Genomic DNA, 18,420 nt, shown 5'->3' on the forward strand with positions numbered 1-18,420 from the left:
CCTTCTATGAAGGACTGGAGGGGAATGTTACAGTGGACGGATCCAGATCTCCAGAACTGCACAAAATCATCAATCTCAGTATCACTAACCCAGAGACAACCAAGCATTACGTGCCTCCTGACATAATGCAATAGGAGGACCCAACCCCACTGCTGAAGTGTCCTAGCCAAGAAAAAAAGGAACCTGAATCCAGTTAAACCTGTAGAGTTAAGGTACAGTATTAAGGTACAGTATTACAGAGAACAAATTGAGTGACACCATAAACAAACAGCCAGAGCCAGACTGTGGGACAACCTACAGGACAACTCACCTACTTGTCACAATGCAGTAATAGTGTGGGGAAGAAAACGAGAGGGAAGCTAAACCAAGACCCACACAACATATCACACAAACACAATGTACAGGTCTCATTTGGATCCTGAATGAAACAAAGCAAAAGTGAAAAGACCTTTTTTTTTCAAGTAATCAAAAATGTCTCTGAAATCCGAAAATGGATTAAAATTTGTTATGTTAACCAAGGAATCCTCATTTGGACATAATAATACCATTTTAGTTATGTAAGAAAATGCACGTTGACTACAGAGATACACTCTAAATATATAGCAATAAAAATGGTATGACTCTGGGATTTGCCTTAAAAATAGTTCACCAAAAGGGGTACTAGGGTGGCTCAGTCAGCTGAGCGTCTGACTCTTGATTTCAGTTCAGGTCATGATCTCAGGGTCATAAGATTAAGCCCCAAATCAGACTCTGCACTGGGCGTGGAGCCTGCTTGAGATTTTTTCTCCGTCTTCCCCTCCCTACCCTATCCCCACCTAAAAAATAAAAAAGAGAGAGAGAAATGAGACAAATGTGGCAAAATACTGATAACTGCTGCATCTAAATGATGGGTACGTGAGGTTCATTAAACTATTCGACTGTATGCTTTAAATTTTTCATAATAAAGTATTTTTAAATTATTAAAATTATGAATTATTAAATAATAACTTAGACTGATTTACAATCATTTTTAGAAGATTTTCATCAAAAATCACAGTAAATGAATGGTAACCATAAGAACATTAAGTCAACATGATCCAACAGAATTCATGTTATAGGGCAGCCCAGGTGTCAATGGTTTAACACCACTTTCTGCCCAGGGTATGATCTTGGAGTCCCGGGATCGAGTCCCACATCAGACTCCCTGCATGGAGCCTGCTTCTCCCCCTGCTCTGTCTCTCTCTCTCTGTCTCTCATGAATAGATAAAATCTTAAAAAAAAAAAAAAAAAAGAATTCATGTTAAAAAATAGATTTCAGATGAAAATGTCAGTCTAGTAGCCACTACTGGTTATGCAAAAATTTGGCCAAGATAGGAAAGCTTTGGGGAAAGTCCCTCACCCAGGACTCATATCCAGGAACTACTGATGTCAAAAGGTACACACGTTCTGTGAACAGCACTCCTGAGTTACTCTAGAGCAACTGCCAGATACAGACTAGTGACCAAGTACTGCCCAAGGCTGGGGTCCACTGTCCTAAGATCCTGCCTGTCCCTGCTGTTTTATAACAATACGCTCTTTGCTCTCGTCCTTGTGAAAGCAGGAAAACGGACACTTCTGAAGGAAAAGGGATGACGGTTGTATACACACATACTCACCACAAACACAGGCGTACTCACCATACACAAGCGCATGTGCAGAGACACACACACACACACACAGAAATCCCTATCCTGGCCCATTTCATTTCAAAGAGGGCACAACTAATTCTCCCTTGAGAGGATCTGTCAACAGCTCAAATAATCAGATTGTTTCATAGGCTGAGCCAAGTATGTCAAAAGAGTGACAAGAACTATATCCTCCTGGGAAAGACAGGCTCTGATTTTTTTAAGCAGTAACTCTGTTTTTGAATGGCCATGAAATAAAAGAACTGCCTCCTCCTTCTATAGAACTCACTGTTCCTCCACATGAAGGTGGCCAACAAGACTGACTCCACAGCGATGAAAGCACACAATGAAAAGGCGCCACTTTCACGGAACAAGTTATCGACAATAATAGGCAGTCACAACATCTCTTTGAATTTACATATTCTCCTTCTAACATTTTATATATACAACTATATAACAATATATGGACACATCAATGTGGTATAAATATAAATATAGGAATTCAAGTGCCCAGACATGAAAATCAACAGGTGTTTACCTGAACTGGGTTGACAAATTTCCCCTCGATCTTCATGATGCTAGAAGTTCCCAGGTCATCTGGACTAAGGGAGAAAGTCAATTCAGATTCTCTCTCTATAGGGATCTTCTCCAGTTTAAACTGAATGGTGGTGTTGTTCAGGATATGAAAAGCTGGCATGACACAGAGAAAAAGGACAGATTGGAAATACTAATACTTATTACACTGTTGCTGATGAAGTGTAGGGTGTATAAAATAGAGTCTGTGAGTTACCATTAGAGCAAGACAGCCTTGTCTATGATTGAGTGCAAACTCATAGCAAGACCAAGACCAAAACTCATAGCAAACACAGGTACAACATAAATTCATACACAAAAAGAAACAATATGCTCTATTTCGTGGCTTCAAAGTACAATGCGATGAATATTAATCCAGACCAGGTCTCTAAGCTTCCCTTAGCCTCCCATGCCAGCATTTTCCAAAGCAAACTGCTCATCCCTACCCAGCTTTCAAGTACAGATTGATCCCTCCTCCTACTGGGCCTACATCAAAATCAAGAACACTACCAGGTTCTAAGTGAACACCTTTTATCCCAAGCAGAGAAAGCAATCTTTAGGTAGGATGTAAGTGAACAGGTAAATTAACACCTGAGAACCACAAATGAAGAAATTCTCAAAGACATGAATTTCTTCACCAGTAAGTAAAGCCAGGCTTTAGGGCTCACCTGATGTTCATGGATGCCAAGACTAATAGATTGAACTGTTTGGTTTTTAGCAGATCAGATCAAGAACACAAATATAGGCATCTTATCCCCAGACCCTGAACCAATCCATTACAGAAGATGGTAGAAAACTGTTAGGAAAATGTAACATCCACAGACTAAATTTTGTATTCCACTTTCAATCCCTCCAGCTATCTTGGACTATAATATCTAACTAGCAAAGATCTACAGCTTAGAACTGAAAAAAATCAGATGTATTTGACTAAAGTAAATAATACTCTGACAGACTCCACCCTCTGAAGCATTCCTGTAAATGGGCACTCATCCAGCGTTAAAGGGGACAACCTTAAAAAAAAAGAAAAAATTCTTATTTTGCCAAATATGGTATCCAATGGGAAAAACTGAAAACATACCAACCTGGTATGAAGCATTCTATTAAAATTCTATTTTGAAAAAAATAAAATAAAATAAAATTCTATTTTGATTTCTTAAACACTCACTGGGGACAATTCTAAAAGAAAAGGTTTTTGTTGTTTTGTTTGTTTGGTTGGTTTTTTTTTGGTTGTTTTTTTTTGGTTGTTGTTTTTTTTTTTTTTTTTTTTTGGTTTTTGTTGTTGTTTTAAGCAAAGTACCACATGCACTGGGCTTGGAATCTTTAGACAAAATGAGACAAAAGATTTGCGCTCCTCACCTTGACCTCTGTGCAAAGATTCAAAGAAATCATGTCGGGTAAATTGAGCTTCCTCCTGACTACTGGCACTGACAGACCCAGAAGAACAAAACGCCCGGCTTGCTTCGGATCCAGGACCCTCTCTGCCTGCCAATTGGGTGCAATTCAAAGAATATAACTTAATGTCTTTAATTTCTACCCGCAGACGGTCACTTCTGGATTCATCATCTCCTGACACAAAATTCTGGATGAATATTTGTCCCAAGTGTCCCACCAACAACTCAGGACTCCCAGGCTTCCGAGGGATAGAAACAACAGGGGATTCAATATTTATGTTCAAGATTAGCTTTACGGTGTCGGAATGAGACCCAGCGAGGCCAAACCCATACATTTCATTTTCTTCTAAGATAAAGGATTCCCGGGCCTTCCTTGGAGTTTCAAAGAGTGATACCATCTCACTGTACTCCGCCGTCTTGGTAGCTAGTACTGTAGTGACTTTGGTAGCTGCGCTTTTCAACATACTTCGAAAATTTTCTTCCAGCTCATCCATGGACAGGGTCAACTCCTTCAAAAATTTAGCAGAGTGGTTATAATGCAAGGAAGCCATCTTCAGGTTGAGAAAACACTCCTGCTTAGATTTCTCAACAAACGTGAAACTCAAAGCTTCGCTGAGGGCTGCATCTTCCAGTCTAACAAAGACAGATTCAAAGTACCCAATATCACTAACGATATTTTCATAGCCTATGGAATTCCCAATGCTGACAACATACTGGTTCTTAACATTATCTTGTGTCAAATCCATAAGCTGCAAACAGCCCAGAGAACCATTCATGTCAAATGTGCTACCCATTGAGACATTAACTTTCGTGCCGCCAATACTTGCAGTTGCAATTTTTCTGCCGTATTTCTCGCCATTTGCCATTCCCACCGTCCGAAGTAGCAGTAAATTAAGCCTGTGGATTTCCACTGCAACCTCAGTGTTCTGTTCATATGTAGACTGGTAAGCTCCTTCTTCCCTAAAGCTTCTTTCAAAATCAGTCATTAAAGGCTGAGGGCTCAAATCATCTTTTTCCTTAGGAAAAGATTTTTGAAGAAAACCAATCAGTTCCACAATTGTCTCCGGGTTTAGGATAATATCCAGATTATTCACCTGTAATGAAATCACCTGAAGAGTGCTGTCCAAATTCATCGACGGGCACTCTGAACTCACAAACTGATATTCCAGTTTAATGAGGGACTCCTGTTCTTTGGTGAGAATTTTGTCAAGCAAAACACCAGTAGCTGATGGGTCATTTAGTGTGGCAGCATTAGTGGGGTGGGCTGCATTGGATCCAGAGACGGGAGACTGGGCCCTGCTATCCCGGAGGCTTCCAGTTGGAATATCAAAGCTCAAGTTCTTATGTGAAGCCATCAAAAGGTCAAAATCAGCACCGTACGTCTGCATTGTGTCCACCAGGAGCAAGCCATGAACGGTCAGGGAGACCTCAACGTCGTAAGGCCTCTTCACAAAGTGAGCATTGGTCCCAAACACTTTGAGCACGGAAATGTACCGGCCATTGCTCTCCACTCCAAGCTGCATGCAGTTCACCTTAAATTCAGCCAGGAGGAGCTGCGACTCTACCAGAACCTCCCGGGTGTGCTGCTCCAACATCACAAAGCTCTGGGTTAAATTCATTACTGAGTCTTGCAAACTTCCCCGTTGCCCTCCTTGGGGAAAAATCTTCTCTTTAAACTGACTGTCTGAAGTCTTCATTTCTGGGGTAGTCAGGAGAGCAAAGCAATTCTTTAGAGCAGATATTTTATCTTCATTGATGTGGATTTTCAAGTCTGGTAAATTGCCTGAGAGCACAGCTCCAGGGTACTTGGGATCTGATGTATAAATCAATCGACGTTCTAATTGCAGGTGAACATTGAATTTCTCAACCACGTGGGTTGGTCCCACATCAATATCCTGGACATGCTTCCAATTGTCCTTCACTCGTCCAACCATGATCTGGAGGTCCATAAATGACAGGGAGTACCTCTCATACATCTTCGTGCTCATTAAATGCGCCTGAAGCTGCTCTTCACTGAATTCAACTCCAGAAAAAGGAGGTGTTTTCCCTCCGTTACCACTGCTTGTCTCAGGAGGTGGGGTGTTAGGAGGTGTGGCAAGAGGCGTCTTATATTCATCATCACTAAACTGGTTCTCTTCAGATGCTATCCCATCTCCACTTTTCCTCTTGGAGTCATCTGCAGATAAGACAGAAGATTAAAAGTATATGTCTGTTCCTTCCTTACTCTTCCCTTTATTGTAATAATTAAGGAAAAAGAGAATCAACTCATTCCAATTTAAAAAAAATAAGTGGATGAAAACTCTTATGCATAAAATTCTGATTTTACCATTTACTGGCTTTAAACTTATCTATTAATTTTGAAAGCAAAACACAAAACAGAAAAAATGGAACCCTGCTGACATAGGAACACAGGTCAGGGAGCAGAAAAAATGACCCACTGCCCCACCACTGCCACAAGCTGCTCTCACCAGTCATTCTTACATCACTCTCCACAGTCATCTGTCTGTTTATCTTTTCCTGTATTTGTCTAGGTGTTCATTTTGCTCCCTCCACTAGAATGTTCCAGAAGAACTCAGGCCTCATGTATCTTACTCAACAATACTCCAGGTGCCAGATCAGTGCTTGCAAGCAGTAACTGCTCAGCATCCCATCCCATTCCAGCCTGAATTCACAACTCAACCCTTCTCTTCTACAGACTTCTACAGTCCAGTCTTTTACCGCTCAGTGCTAAGTCAACTACAAAATCACACCACTAGTTTCTGCCACCCACGTCTGTTCCATGTTTATGGTTTACAAGTTCAAGTAGGTGCTTTCCATGGTCTTAAGATCCTTCCCTTCAGATCTAATTCCCTTTAACATTCTCCACAGCGCCAAACTTTGCCACTCGTGTTTGAATCCTCTATCTCTTCTCTTTTGGGTCTTCTCTCTAGGTTGAGATTATTTGATAAGCTTCCTCAACCTTTTACCCCATGAATCCCCTTTCTTCCTGCCCAGCTCAAGGTAAACAATAAATACTTTTTGGACCTAGTCACAGTAATGAAATAACCTTCCAGGAGTCTCTTTTTAGAATATCCCTAATATTCCTAAATACAGTAAATCTCTATTTTTGAAATGAAGTTCAGAGAAATATTTTTAAAATACAAAATGTTGCTTGAGAAATACAAATAAAAACCACAATGAGGGCAGCCCTGGTGGCGCAGCGGTTTAGCGCCGCCTGCAGCCCGGGGTGTGATCCTGGAGACCCAGGATCGAGTCCCACATCGGGCTCCCTGCATGGAGCCTGCTTCTCCCTCTGCCTGTGTCGCTGCCTCTGTGTGTGTCTCTATGAACAAATAAATAAATAAAATCTTTAAAAAAAAAACACACACACACACGATGAAATACTACTTCATACTCATTTAAAAAAAAATGGCTATAATCCAAAAGACAGAGAACAACAAGTGTTGGCAAGGATGTAGAAATTGAAACCCCCATACGCTGCTGGTAAAACAGTAAAATGGTACCACCCTTTTGCAAAACAATCTGGCAGTTCCTCAAACTGTTAAACACGAAGTCAGCATATGACCCAGCAATTCCACACTGAAATATGACCAAGATTTTGAAAACAGGTATATACAAAAGTCTATACATGAATGCTCATAGCAGCATTATCTGCAGTAGCCAAAAAGTAGAAACAACCCAAATTCTCACGAATTAATGAATGGATAAACAAAATGTGGTACATTCACACCAAAGAATATCATTCAGCCACAAACAGAAACAAAGTACTACTACAAGCTACAAAATAGATAAATCTCAAAAATATTATGCTAATTGAAAAAAGTGAGACAAAAATCTGTATATTGCATGACTGCATCCTTATAAAATGTTCAGAATAGTCAAATCCACAGAGATAGAAAGAATAATGGTTGGCAGGGTCTAGAAGAAGAGGTAATGGAGAGTAACAGTTGACAGGTTTGGAATGTCTTCATAGAATGATGAAAATGTTCTGGGATTAGATAATACAGTAAATTGCACAATTCTGTCAATATCAATAACAACAACTAAACTGTCCATTTTAAAGTGTATCCCAATATAACTATTATCAAAGAAGTAACAAGTGAACTTGGGGGTTAAAATGTCATAAAAAGCCCCCTTTTTTTTAGAGAGAGAGAAATTGAGAGAGAATCTCAAGCAGCTCCACAATCAGCACGGAGCCCGACATGGGGCTCAATCTCACAACCCTGAGAGATCATGACCTGAGTTGAAATCAAGTCAGATGTTCAAGCTACTGAGCCACTCAGGCACCCCTAAAACTCGTTTACTACGTTAAGCATAGACAGATCAACCCATGCAGGGTATGTCTTCAGATTTATATCATACCTTGGGTATTTGTCAACAGCATTCTCCCTAGATCCACAACAACTAACACAGGATTCTTGAATTTGAAATCATCAGGAAAGATCACCTGAGGGGCAGAAATATCTAGTCGCACTGTCCACCTTTTACTCTCCTCCTGTAGAAATAAAATAAACTATAAACAACAAAACCACAACTGCAAAAACTGAACAGCATTATTAGTTAAGCTCAAGCCTTTCCTGAAAGCCACACTCAGGGTTATGGGATGACTTAAAGATCTACGGTATTACAGAAAAAGTTTAAAACAAAAGTAGATCCAAATCCTTAAGGATTTGAGACATTATCACAGGTAAATGTTTAAAGTGGGAGAAAAAAAATTAGCAAATTACCGGACCCGGGGGGGGGGGCGGGTCTTTGATTATGGTGATTCATGGCTTAAGAAAGATCATGCTTCTAAATTTATAGGACTTAGTATCTCACCGTATTGCAGAAATTATGGAATTCCAATAAACATCCAAATTCAAGTATTTTTACTTATTCACAGACATTAGTAACCACAAACTTTCAGGTCAAAATACCTTAGTGGAAAACATAAGCTTTGACATTTGAAATATAAAAAAACACACCAAGCCATGAGTGTGTTCACTGTTCTTCCGTGCAACTAAAATTAGCCTTGAATATATGAATGTGGTAAAAAGCTAAGTTACATAAATGTCATCAGAAAGAAACCTCTTCGACTAAGATAACAACAGGATACTACTTGTTGCGTTTGTCTTGAAACACACACACTCGAAACAGAAAACAGGACTAATTCTTCATCCCATACCATCTTCAGTTCCACTTTACTTGGAACAGTTCTGCTGTCCCTTACACTTACAGGGGCTCTGCTCCCCAAAGGGAGCTGCACTTTCCCTGCTCCACCTACTGCTGCACCTAAGTAGGGCATCTCCATGCCACTGTGCTACAGACTGAGTTTTGCTGGACTCGTAAAGTATTTCTTGGCTCTCTTTTTCTATGGCGTCCTCACGTCAGCTGGTCATTTAGTAGCACAAAGTGACTATCTACCCTGGAAACAAAACTGGGGCACCATTCCAGGTATTTTTCATCTGATAATAGTAAGTGAAGGGGAATACTCTTATGTGAAACATTTGTAAAACATCAGGTACAGAAAATGGAACATGAACGAATCTTAAGAGAGTTCCAAGACGGACACAGGGAAGAAACACGGTTTAATCCCAGCCATTTGTTTTTATTCTTGATACTCTGACTGTAAAAGCCAGATTTTATTTTGGGTTAGCTATGACAGATTTACTATGTTCAGTTAATTTATTGATTGTAGTTGAAACAAACAGGTTTAACTAGAGGAGGTGAAGAACTTGACAGAAAGAACACCTGCCCCCACCCCTGGCCCTGCCCCTGCCCCACTTACAATGAAATCACCCACTAGCAAACGATCGAGAGTTTGTCGGATTTCCGCCTTGGTCTGCATCTTCAGTTTGTTGTACTGTCTTCGGGCAGCTTCTGCCACTCTCAGCTCAAGTTCAGACTGATAACCAAAACCTGCAAGATTAGGGATGCACAGGAGAATGAGCATTTTCAAATGGCTGGGTGGAAAAGACCACTGCAACATTGTTCTCATCACCAATTTCCATCGGAGCTAGAAGACCATCTGCACAACAGTTCTACTCCTACTCGCCCTGCCACTGCAAAGGGTAACAAGAGTGAGGCAATGGTGGGGGACCTGGCCACAAGGGGGAAAGGTGGCACACGCGGGAAGGGCACCTAAGTTACTGGAATTTTTGAACCATTTTCTGAAAGATCCCAGACTATTCTAAAATCCTGAAAGCATAACACTACGTTAATAAAGTGGAATTTGGAAGGAAATGCCTTCTATCAGGGACAGAGCAATAAAGCCAAGGCATTTACGGCTATCGTTGACATGAAGACTCCAAAACTGGACCAAAAACTAAAGCAGCTCCACTGTTTTAAGAAGGGAGAGAGGGGCTACATGTAGGAAAGGACTATTGTGTTATCAATGTCCATGTCAATGAAAGTGTTTTTTCTGCTTCTATGATCTCAAATCTCTTTTGGGAACAAAGGGGAAGCATGAATAAAGCAACGATGACATAGAACAGCACAAGGATGAGCTCTGCAGTATTTAACGCTGCACCAAACAAGTGGAACAGACCCTGCCATCTAGAGGGAAATTCTTGAACATTCCTCCTAAATTCACAGGCCTAAAATATCCTGGGTAGCCAAGGAAACCAAGATTCTAATAGAATGGAAAGAATTTTTTAAAGTATGACAGATGAGGGCAAAGAAAACGAAAATATTTAAGATATTGATCCCTTCTGGAAAAGTGACTTTGCAAGGACAACTACTTTGATTCCATAACTAAGGACAACACCATCCATGTGCCCTCTAGGTCATGATTCCAGCCACTACCAGGTCACTTCAATGTGTAATAACCCTTGTCCAAAGCACTAAAAATGACAAGAAAGATGTCTATAGAAAGTAACATAAGATCAAACAAACAAAAAAGTTAACCTGAGGTATGAACCTTTCCCTTGTAGAAAAAGTCTGCTACTTTTTTAATAGCCTGGGGATTATATATGATGTTCAAAGGCCTCGTGCTGACATTCAGCCGCCTCTCAAAATGGCTGTGCACCGGATTTCTCTCATACAGCATCTCAAAAACTGGGTCGTCTGGGTCCGCAGCTAAAGGGAAGAACCAGAGAAAGAATATGGAACACAGCAAAAACAATCACCTTATTCTTAATAACCCGTAAGGAATTCTGGAAAAAAATATATTTTCTAAATTATTTTCCAATTAGTTCTCATTTATGAAAAATTCATAAAATAGAGACCCTAACGAGGACTAATTTTCAGTAGGAATCCTCAAGATTGGGGTGTTATATTCACTCTCATTATGGAAACCCAGGCCTCGGAAGCCCTGCAGGCTTACCCCGGTCACACACAGGTTACAGAAAACATGGTCTCCATGAACAACAGAGACCCACACAAAAAACCGCTGGACAAAACAGGACACACTCCCTCTTACAACTGACCAGCACTACTGATCAGTAATCTTATTTCTGAAGATTAGTTTTAAGAACATATGACAAATTACCAGGGTTATGATCACTTCTGTCTGTAGATGTTGTTTGGAGACCAAAAGACTGTGAGACTCTGCCAACTTCTTTTTGCTATTAAAACATACACAAAAGGCACAGATGTCAGGTGAGAGGGGACAATTCACTGTGCAAACACTTCCTCTAGTTTTGCCCTTTGGCATCACTCTCACTTAACACAACCACATCAAAACTCATCTGACATCGGATTAGAGGACTTGTAGACTGATCTCTCTAGTCTGTGCCTTTTTCTAACCTAATATGGACAGTATGCTACTCTGCAGTCCGCGCATTTAATGAATGACTCCTAAATGAGTATGAAGTATGCATGGCTTCTTAGATTATGCTGCATTCCTCCCACCCTCTCCACAGTCCCTCCCCTAAAAAAAAAAAACCACAGACAGAGCAAGTAGCTAAATGCTCAACTATTCTGACCGTATCTTTGCCAACTTAACAAGATCAAAGACCTAATTGGTATACTGAATGTAAAAAATTACACATACATAGGTAAGTTGAAGTGGTTCTCTGGAAAAGATCTGGAAAAGTCTGGAAAAGATCTGTGACTAAGGGTCAAAATGCATGAAAATGAATTCCAGATAGAGGAGATGCAAACATTGCCCTTGAAATATGAAAACAGTGGTGCTTCTGGCATTTTCTTCCAAAACAGAGCAAACTACTCCGTAACAGCCATGACTAAGGAGAGGAAGAAGGGAAGGAGGCACTGCTTCCTTCCAATCTGCTCTCCGACCAATTAAAAAAACCTTACTGAATTCCAGTTTGTTTTTTAATCAGCCCATCTGTCTCCAGATGACCAAATGTCAGAATGAATGGAGTTAGTGCTACTTCTTGCTCGCCTAAGTTGGGCACAGGTCACAGAGCTCTGGACGGAGCAGCCATCCCACTGCCGTACATACTGCATTCGGGAACACCAGAAGGGGAAACACGGTTCCTTCTGTGGCCAGGTCCCGAAGAAACAGTCCCCCCAGCCGTACTGAGAGCAGCGAGGAATTTCTTCGAGGAAGAGATTCTGCCGATAGCTTCACATCTACAAAAAGATCAACAAAGAGTGGATACTACGCCATGATACCCTCGAGTATTTTAAAGGTATGTGGGTGACTAAGTATCATGAAGCCTTTTTCCTTGAAAGTAGAACAAAAAAGCCTACCTATATATCAGTATGTCTGTATAAATCACTCTCTATAAATACATAAGGAATATTAAAAGCTTTGTAACAGAATGAATTCTTAACAGAGCATCTTACAATTGAGTTCAAGCAATCTGCTAATTCACACTACGTTTGTGCTATCTCAGCTCTCAAAATTATAAAGTCAAACAAACTTTTTTTTTGGTTGTTCACCTTTAAATTATTGAGATAAGTGGCTATTTTTTGGACCAAAATAAAAGTGCGTGTGAGATGTAAAAAAAAAACATCTGCATATTCATACACCATTAATTCAAAGTCACAAAAACACATCAAACATGGTCAATCCTCACTATTCACGGGTTTCATGTTTGTGAATTCACCTACTCACTAAAACTCATTTACAACCCCGAGATCCATCCTGGTGGTGCTTCTGAGACATGTGTAGAGCAGACACAAATCTGAGTCACCCAACGTTCACCCCCGCAGCCAAGGGTGAACCAGGTAACATCGCTCTGCTTTCTTGGTTTGGCTTGGTTCATACTGCACACAAATGCCCCTCTCGTGGTCTATTTAGTGCCAAGCTGTTTGCATTTTTGTACCTTTTGTTGGTGATTTCACTGTTTAAAATGATCTCCACACACAGTGCTGCACTCAGGAGTTACAGTGCCACTGGCCACGAGCTCGGTATTAATGAATCCCCTATATATATTAAATGAGCTGTCTTTACACACAGACACACTTGCACCAAGGTCAGGTACCGATCCATCAGTGAACGTTATGATCGGAGGCTCAGAGGCCCTCAAGCCTACGTTCCCCCAGCAGCAATGACCCAGCGTGCAATTGCTTGGTGCTCATGGCCAGTTTCTAGAACAGAACGAGCGCAAATAAGGAGACTCAAGGGGATGCTGGTGCAGGCAGGGAGCAGCAGCACCAGGCCGCTCTGTGGGGCCACACCTGACAACTCAAGCTGCAGGAAGGCGCTCTCCTCCATCTGTGGGGTGCCCTGCTCCTGGCGCAGCAGTGTCACAGAACCCCGCTGCAGCCGCAAGTGCAGTCTGGCGAAAACAAGGTCCCGCTTCGTGTACGCGCTCAGACAGGATGCATCGGTGGTCGGGTCAAAAAACTCCTCAGTGCCTGAGCAATGACAAAGGAAAGACTTTAGGAGAAAACACGAAAACCCAAAAAAGCACCACCAGGCACGCTGATTGCAGCGACGATATTATTTAACAAGTTTCTCCCTTTTTTTAGGGAAGAATTCCAAAGTCAGGAGTGACTGTTTCATTCCTAATGTAAAATGATCACACTGTTTGGTAGGAAAGCTTATCAACTTATTCTCCAACAAGGGAGGACGTTAGGTTCGTGACAAAGTCCAGCTTAAGCAGCGCTGCCCAAAGCAGTGAAATGTTCTACATCTGCACTGTCTGGCCCAGGACCACCAACCACAAGTGGCTTTGAGCCCCGTGGCCAATGTGGCTAGTATAACTGAGGAAAAAAATTGTTTTTCTTTGAATTAATTTGAATTTAAAGAACCATTGGTTTGAAAATGGGTAAACAAACCTCTGGTGTTATAAGTCAAGAAATAGATGATAACATGTGAGAGGGTGACTGCAACAAATGCACAAACCCCTCCAGGGTGCTGATTATGTTTTATTTCTCTGCCAGCGTCCAGGTTAGACAGGAATATTCACTCTGGAAGTCACTGATCTGTAGAAGTATGGCGTGTGCACACTCTATCAGTTTGCTTCAATTAAATATTTTTTTTAATAAAAATAAATAGCCATCTGTGGCTATGGCTACCATAATGGACAGCATGGGTCTAAAGAGTGGCCTTGGACTGATGCTTAAGCTTCAGAGTTTAAACCTTTCGAACTCACCTAGTCCTACAACCGCTGCCACTCAGTCCCGAAACTATGCTAATTATTCAAATTTAGCAACAAAGTTGTAAATGAAGTATCTCTCAAAAATTTCCTCCATCTCAATCTATGAACGGGAGACAAACCGTTTTACAAATGTCTACTTCTTTTATTTGAAAATACCATGGGCCATTGCACAAACAGATGGATTTTTATGAACCAAGTGTCTCCCTTCACAGCAGCCAAGGGCCGAGAAGCAAAGTTCCGCTCCCACCTTACCTAGGATCTCCTCGGGAGTCCACTGTTCAGGCTGCTCTGCTGACAGTCCCTCAACCGGTCTCCCCTCAGGGGTCTGCTGCCCATACCAGCCACCCCAGCCAGGAAACCAGGACTGAAGGTACTGTAGCATCCCACTGCCTCCACTGGTCTCTGGGTCCCCAGGAGAGTCTCCTGGAGAATCAAATTGAGGCTCTCGTAGGCTCTGTGTCAACCAGAAAGGAGCAAATATGAGTCCCCAAAGACAAACAAGCTGTGACCTGCCACTGATCATTCTCTGTCCTCCCCATCCCCAAGAAGCACAGCACATCCACACGGAAGCAGTCTGAGCATGTTAGGACTGAACCTATCTTCTCACAGAGGATTTCTTACCTCTGCCAGTTCTTCTTGCTTGTGAAATCGCTCATGAACCAGTTCACGCAAAATCTTCAATTCCTCAAAGCTCTGTTCCTCCTCAATCCGACGCATCTCCTCCTGTTTGGGTTAAAACAAAAACAAAACCAAAACAGGTCTTATAGCTGCAGAGAAACCGGACACCTTCACAAACTACTCCAAGCACTGAGAGAGAACCCACCTGGCTCCCAACATTCCTGCTGAAAGCCAAGAAACAGTGAAGATAACAACAATCTGCTCACCCTGTCATCTGCAGGCAGCAAGCCTCCTTTCAGCTTGCTGAAGTATTTGTCGGTGTAAGACACAGCATCGCGGGCACGGTGTAACAAGAAGTCCCAGGTACAACGCTTCCTCTCCTCTCTGATCTCGTTCAGGTTAGCATTCAGAGCAAAGTACCACCATTCTCGGCAGCTGAGAGGTGTCATAACAATGTTAATTACCTCTTACAATAAAAGCGACTAAAACATCTTCAACCCAGGACAATGTACATAAACAACCCTATTCCTCCTCTGAGACCTCTCTTCTCTTGCCCACCAATACTTCATGCCTCCAGCTCATTTCAACATTAGACTAAACCCAACATGTGAGTAAAGTCAATCTGCTGACAAAGAACATCAAAAAATAGGGATCCCTGGGTGGCGCAGCGGTTTGGCGCCTGCCTTTGGCCCAGGGCGCGATCCTGGAGACCCGGGATCGAATCCCACGTCGGGCTCCCGGTGCATGGAGCCTGCTCCTCCCTCTGCCTGTGTCTCTGCCTCTCTCTCTTTCTCTCTCTGTGACTATCATAAATAAATAAAAAAAATTAAAAAAAAAAAAAAAAACATCAAAAAATAGATTCTCAACTAAGACATCAATAATAATAATATAGTACTGGATTGGTTTGAATTACCCATAATAGCAGTCCTGTCTACTGACAGAGTCAACTAGTAACTACAAGGTAAAGATGATCTTAAGAGAATTAGCAAGAATTTGGACACTACAGATTTTAAAAGGCATACTTCAGAAAAGACATGAAAATACACAGATCTTTAATATCTGTAATATACTAGACTGGTCGAGCCTATTACTGGAACAGGAAAAGATTTGTTTTTGCTACAGAACTCATAAAGTGTGCTACATAAATGCTGCTCAAATAGCGTGGGAGCAGAGACGTAGGAAAGGAGGTACAGAGAACACTGCCAAGTATTTCCCACATGGGCAGATCCCAGTGGAGCGACACCAGTCTACCTGCTAAGTAAGACCAAGAGGACCTTAACTCTGCTGCACTCTACCTGAGAGCGAACCCACACAGTGCCAACAAAATGTATAGTAAGAACATCAACGCAGATCAACCACGGAAATGACATTTTAAAGGCCAAAAATATCAACCGTAGTTTAGCTCCAGCCACGTGTAAGCGACAGTGATGCACATTTCTGACCCACAGACAAGGACAGCCACACCATACAGTGCCATTTCCAAGCGCTTACTTCTCAGACACAGCCACTCGGGGCTTCCATCTTCGGAACCTGCTCTGCCTCTCCTTCCGCTCCAGCTCCTTGAGGAATGCCATCATCTGCCGGTACTGCAGCTTTTCAGCAGAGGTGGAGAGAAAAGAACTAGGTTAGAACTGACGTGTTTCCTTTACTCCATTAACATACCTCGGTCAGGCCACTAAACCGAACCCCAGTGCGCATGGAAGGCCACGTTTCAGCATCACGTGGCACTTCTCTCCAACCGCAGACAGTGAAGTATTCGTATTTACTATATGTCCTGGACTCTGCCCAGCACTTCAAAACCAAATCAAAACTAACTTGACAGCACCCCAAGCCAACCGTGTAACGCACAGTGGGTGCTACACTCGCCACACCTGTGGTCTCACAGGCACGCTCTTTCCCGCTGGGGTGCTGTGAGGCATCTAGACCTTCCTGTCACCATGCTTCCTTTGTCCCAGTTACTGGTTCAACAAGGAGAATATAAAGCAGCAGGAAGAAAGAGTACCTGTGAGAGTTTCAAGGGGATGGTCTCCAAATGAATATCGCATTCGATCCGGGGAGCGTGCCGAGACCTCAGCGGCTCTTTGGAGCAGTTTCTCTTCAAGAGAGCAGATGCGCACACAGGCTCCAGGATGTAGTGATGATCGCGGCTCTCCATGCTCTTGTCCATGGCCTCCTGAGTGTCACAAGAATGTCTGTCATCATGGCAAATGTTTTCGGGATCAAGTTACATGCTGGTATATTACTGAATTTACAGTTTATTACCTCAGAATACCAAACCAGGACAAAAACAGGAATCTAAAGCTTGCTAGTATTTTTTTTTAATCTATATTTCTTATTAGTTAAAACATTCCCATGGTTCAAAACTGAAAGGCAAAAAAAGGTGAAATATCTCCTTCCAACTCCCATCCTCTAGCCACCCAATTATTCCCCCCAGAGGCAACCAATAATACCAGATTGTTCTGTATTCCCCAGAGGCATTCTGTATATGTTCAGACTGATCCACGATTTTCTGGTTTTTTAACCATTCTCACACAAATGGTACACACGTTGTCTTACCTCGGTTCTTTAAAATCAATACTAAATCTTAAAGACTATCCCATATTCATCATAAACATCTTATTTTTTCTAACCACATACAGTTCAACTGTATAGATGTACAGTATTTATTTAATTGTATTAGCAAAATGAAACCATTCTGTACAACAGCATGCAAGCCAAAGAAAATCTTGCGTGAGGGGGGGAAAATGGAGTCCTTTTTTTTCCATTCTACCTAAACCACCGACAATTCCTTTACCAAAAGATTAAACTCAGAATTTTTTTTAAACATTTTTTTTTAAGATTTTATTTATTCATGAGACACACACAGATAGACAGAGACAGAGAGAGAGGCAGAGACATAGGCAGAGGGAGAAGCAGGCTCCATGCAGAAGCCTGACGTGGGACTCAATCCTGGGACTCCAGGATCACATCCTGGGCTGAAGGCAGCGCTAAACTGCTTAGCCACCTGGGCTGCCCAAACTTAGAATTTTTTTATCCTTCACAAGCACTAATACTTTATGTCCCATGATTTTAATGACTTTCTAAGTACTTCTTAAAGGAATACCACCAAAGGTGACGTTTCAACATACACATTTAAGGATCAGATCTGGTGCTTTGTTCACTTAAAATCTAGATGTCAAATTTGTGCAGCTTAAAGAATAGGTAACTTGGGAACCCCTGGGTGGCTCAGCGGTTTAGCGCCTGCCTTCAGCCCAAGGTGTGGTCTTGGAGTCCTGGGATCAAGTCTCACATCGGGCTCCCTGCGTGGAGCCTGCTTCTCCCTCTGCCTCTCTCTCTCTCTGTGTCTCATGAACGAATAAAATATTTTAAAAAATTTAAAAAAGAATAGGTAACTATAATACAGGATGTTAGATGCATACCATGGACTACTATGCAGGAGTCAGAAGCAATGAACCAGAAATATAAATAGTGACATTAATCTTAAAAACACAGCTTTAAGTGAAAAAAAGGAAAGGAACCTAGAATGCAATATAAATGTGAAACATATCAGAACACTGTATATTGTTCAGCATTACATGCATGCAAAGTACCTCCAGCAAACTCATTTCGCATGGACACCAATGGAGGGAGAGGGCTGTGGGCACGGTGATCAGAGCCACCGAGAACAGAAACCCATGCAGCAGCCCCACACCCTTCCACCGG

General features: G+C 41.9%; 1 protein-coding gene across 5 annotated transcripts in view; it reads right to left on the reverse strand.

The window, feature by feature from the left end:
• The window catches only part of VPS13D (vacuolar protein sorting 13 homolog D), a 239,847-nt gene that overhangs the window by 201,997 nt on the left and 19,430 nt on the right, over positions 1-18,420 (reverse strand). For all 5 annotated transcript variants that reach the window (XM_072751165.1, XM_072751164.1, XM_072751163.1 and 2 more), the window contains 13 exons: positions 16,721-16,891; positions 16,210-16,310; positions 14,985-15,153; positions 14,722-14,823; positions 14,353-14,554; positions 13,175-13,354; positions 11,991-12,121; positions 11,076-11,151; positions 10,493-10,663; positions 9,375-9,505; positions 7,970-8,102; positions 3,573-5,783; positions 2,182-2,333 (listed from right to left, as the gene is read on the reverse strand). In XM_072751165.1, the coding sequence (XP_072607266.1) occupies positions 2,182-2,333; positions 3,573-5,783; positions 7,970-8,102; positions 9,375-9,505; positions 10,493-10,663; positions 11,076-11,151; positions 11,991-12,121; positions 13,175-13,354; positions 14,353-14,554; positions 14,722-14,823; positions 14,985-15,153; positions 16,210-16,310; positions 16,721-16,891 (3,930 nt within the window). The remainder of the gene's footprint in view (positions 1-2,181; positions 2,334-3,572; positions 5,784-7,969; positions 8,103-9,374; positions 9,506-10,492; positions 10,664-11,075; positions 11,152-11,990; positions 12,122-13,174; positions 13,355-14,352; positions 14,555-14,721; positions 14,824-14,984; positions 15,154-16,209; positions 16,311-16,720; positions 16,892-18,420) is intronic.

This window comes from Vulpes vulpes, chromosome 2 (genome assembly GCF_048418805.1).
Source record: "Vulpes vulpes isolate BD-2025 chromosome 2, VulVul3, whole genome shotgun sequence".
Classification (NCBI taxonomy): domain Eukaryota; kingdom Metazoa; phylum Chordata; class Mammalia; order Carnivora; family Canidae; genus Vulpes; species Vulpes vulpes.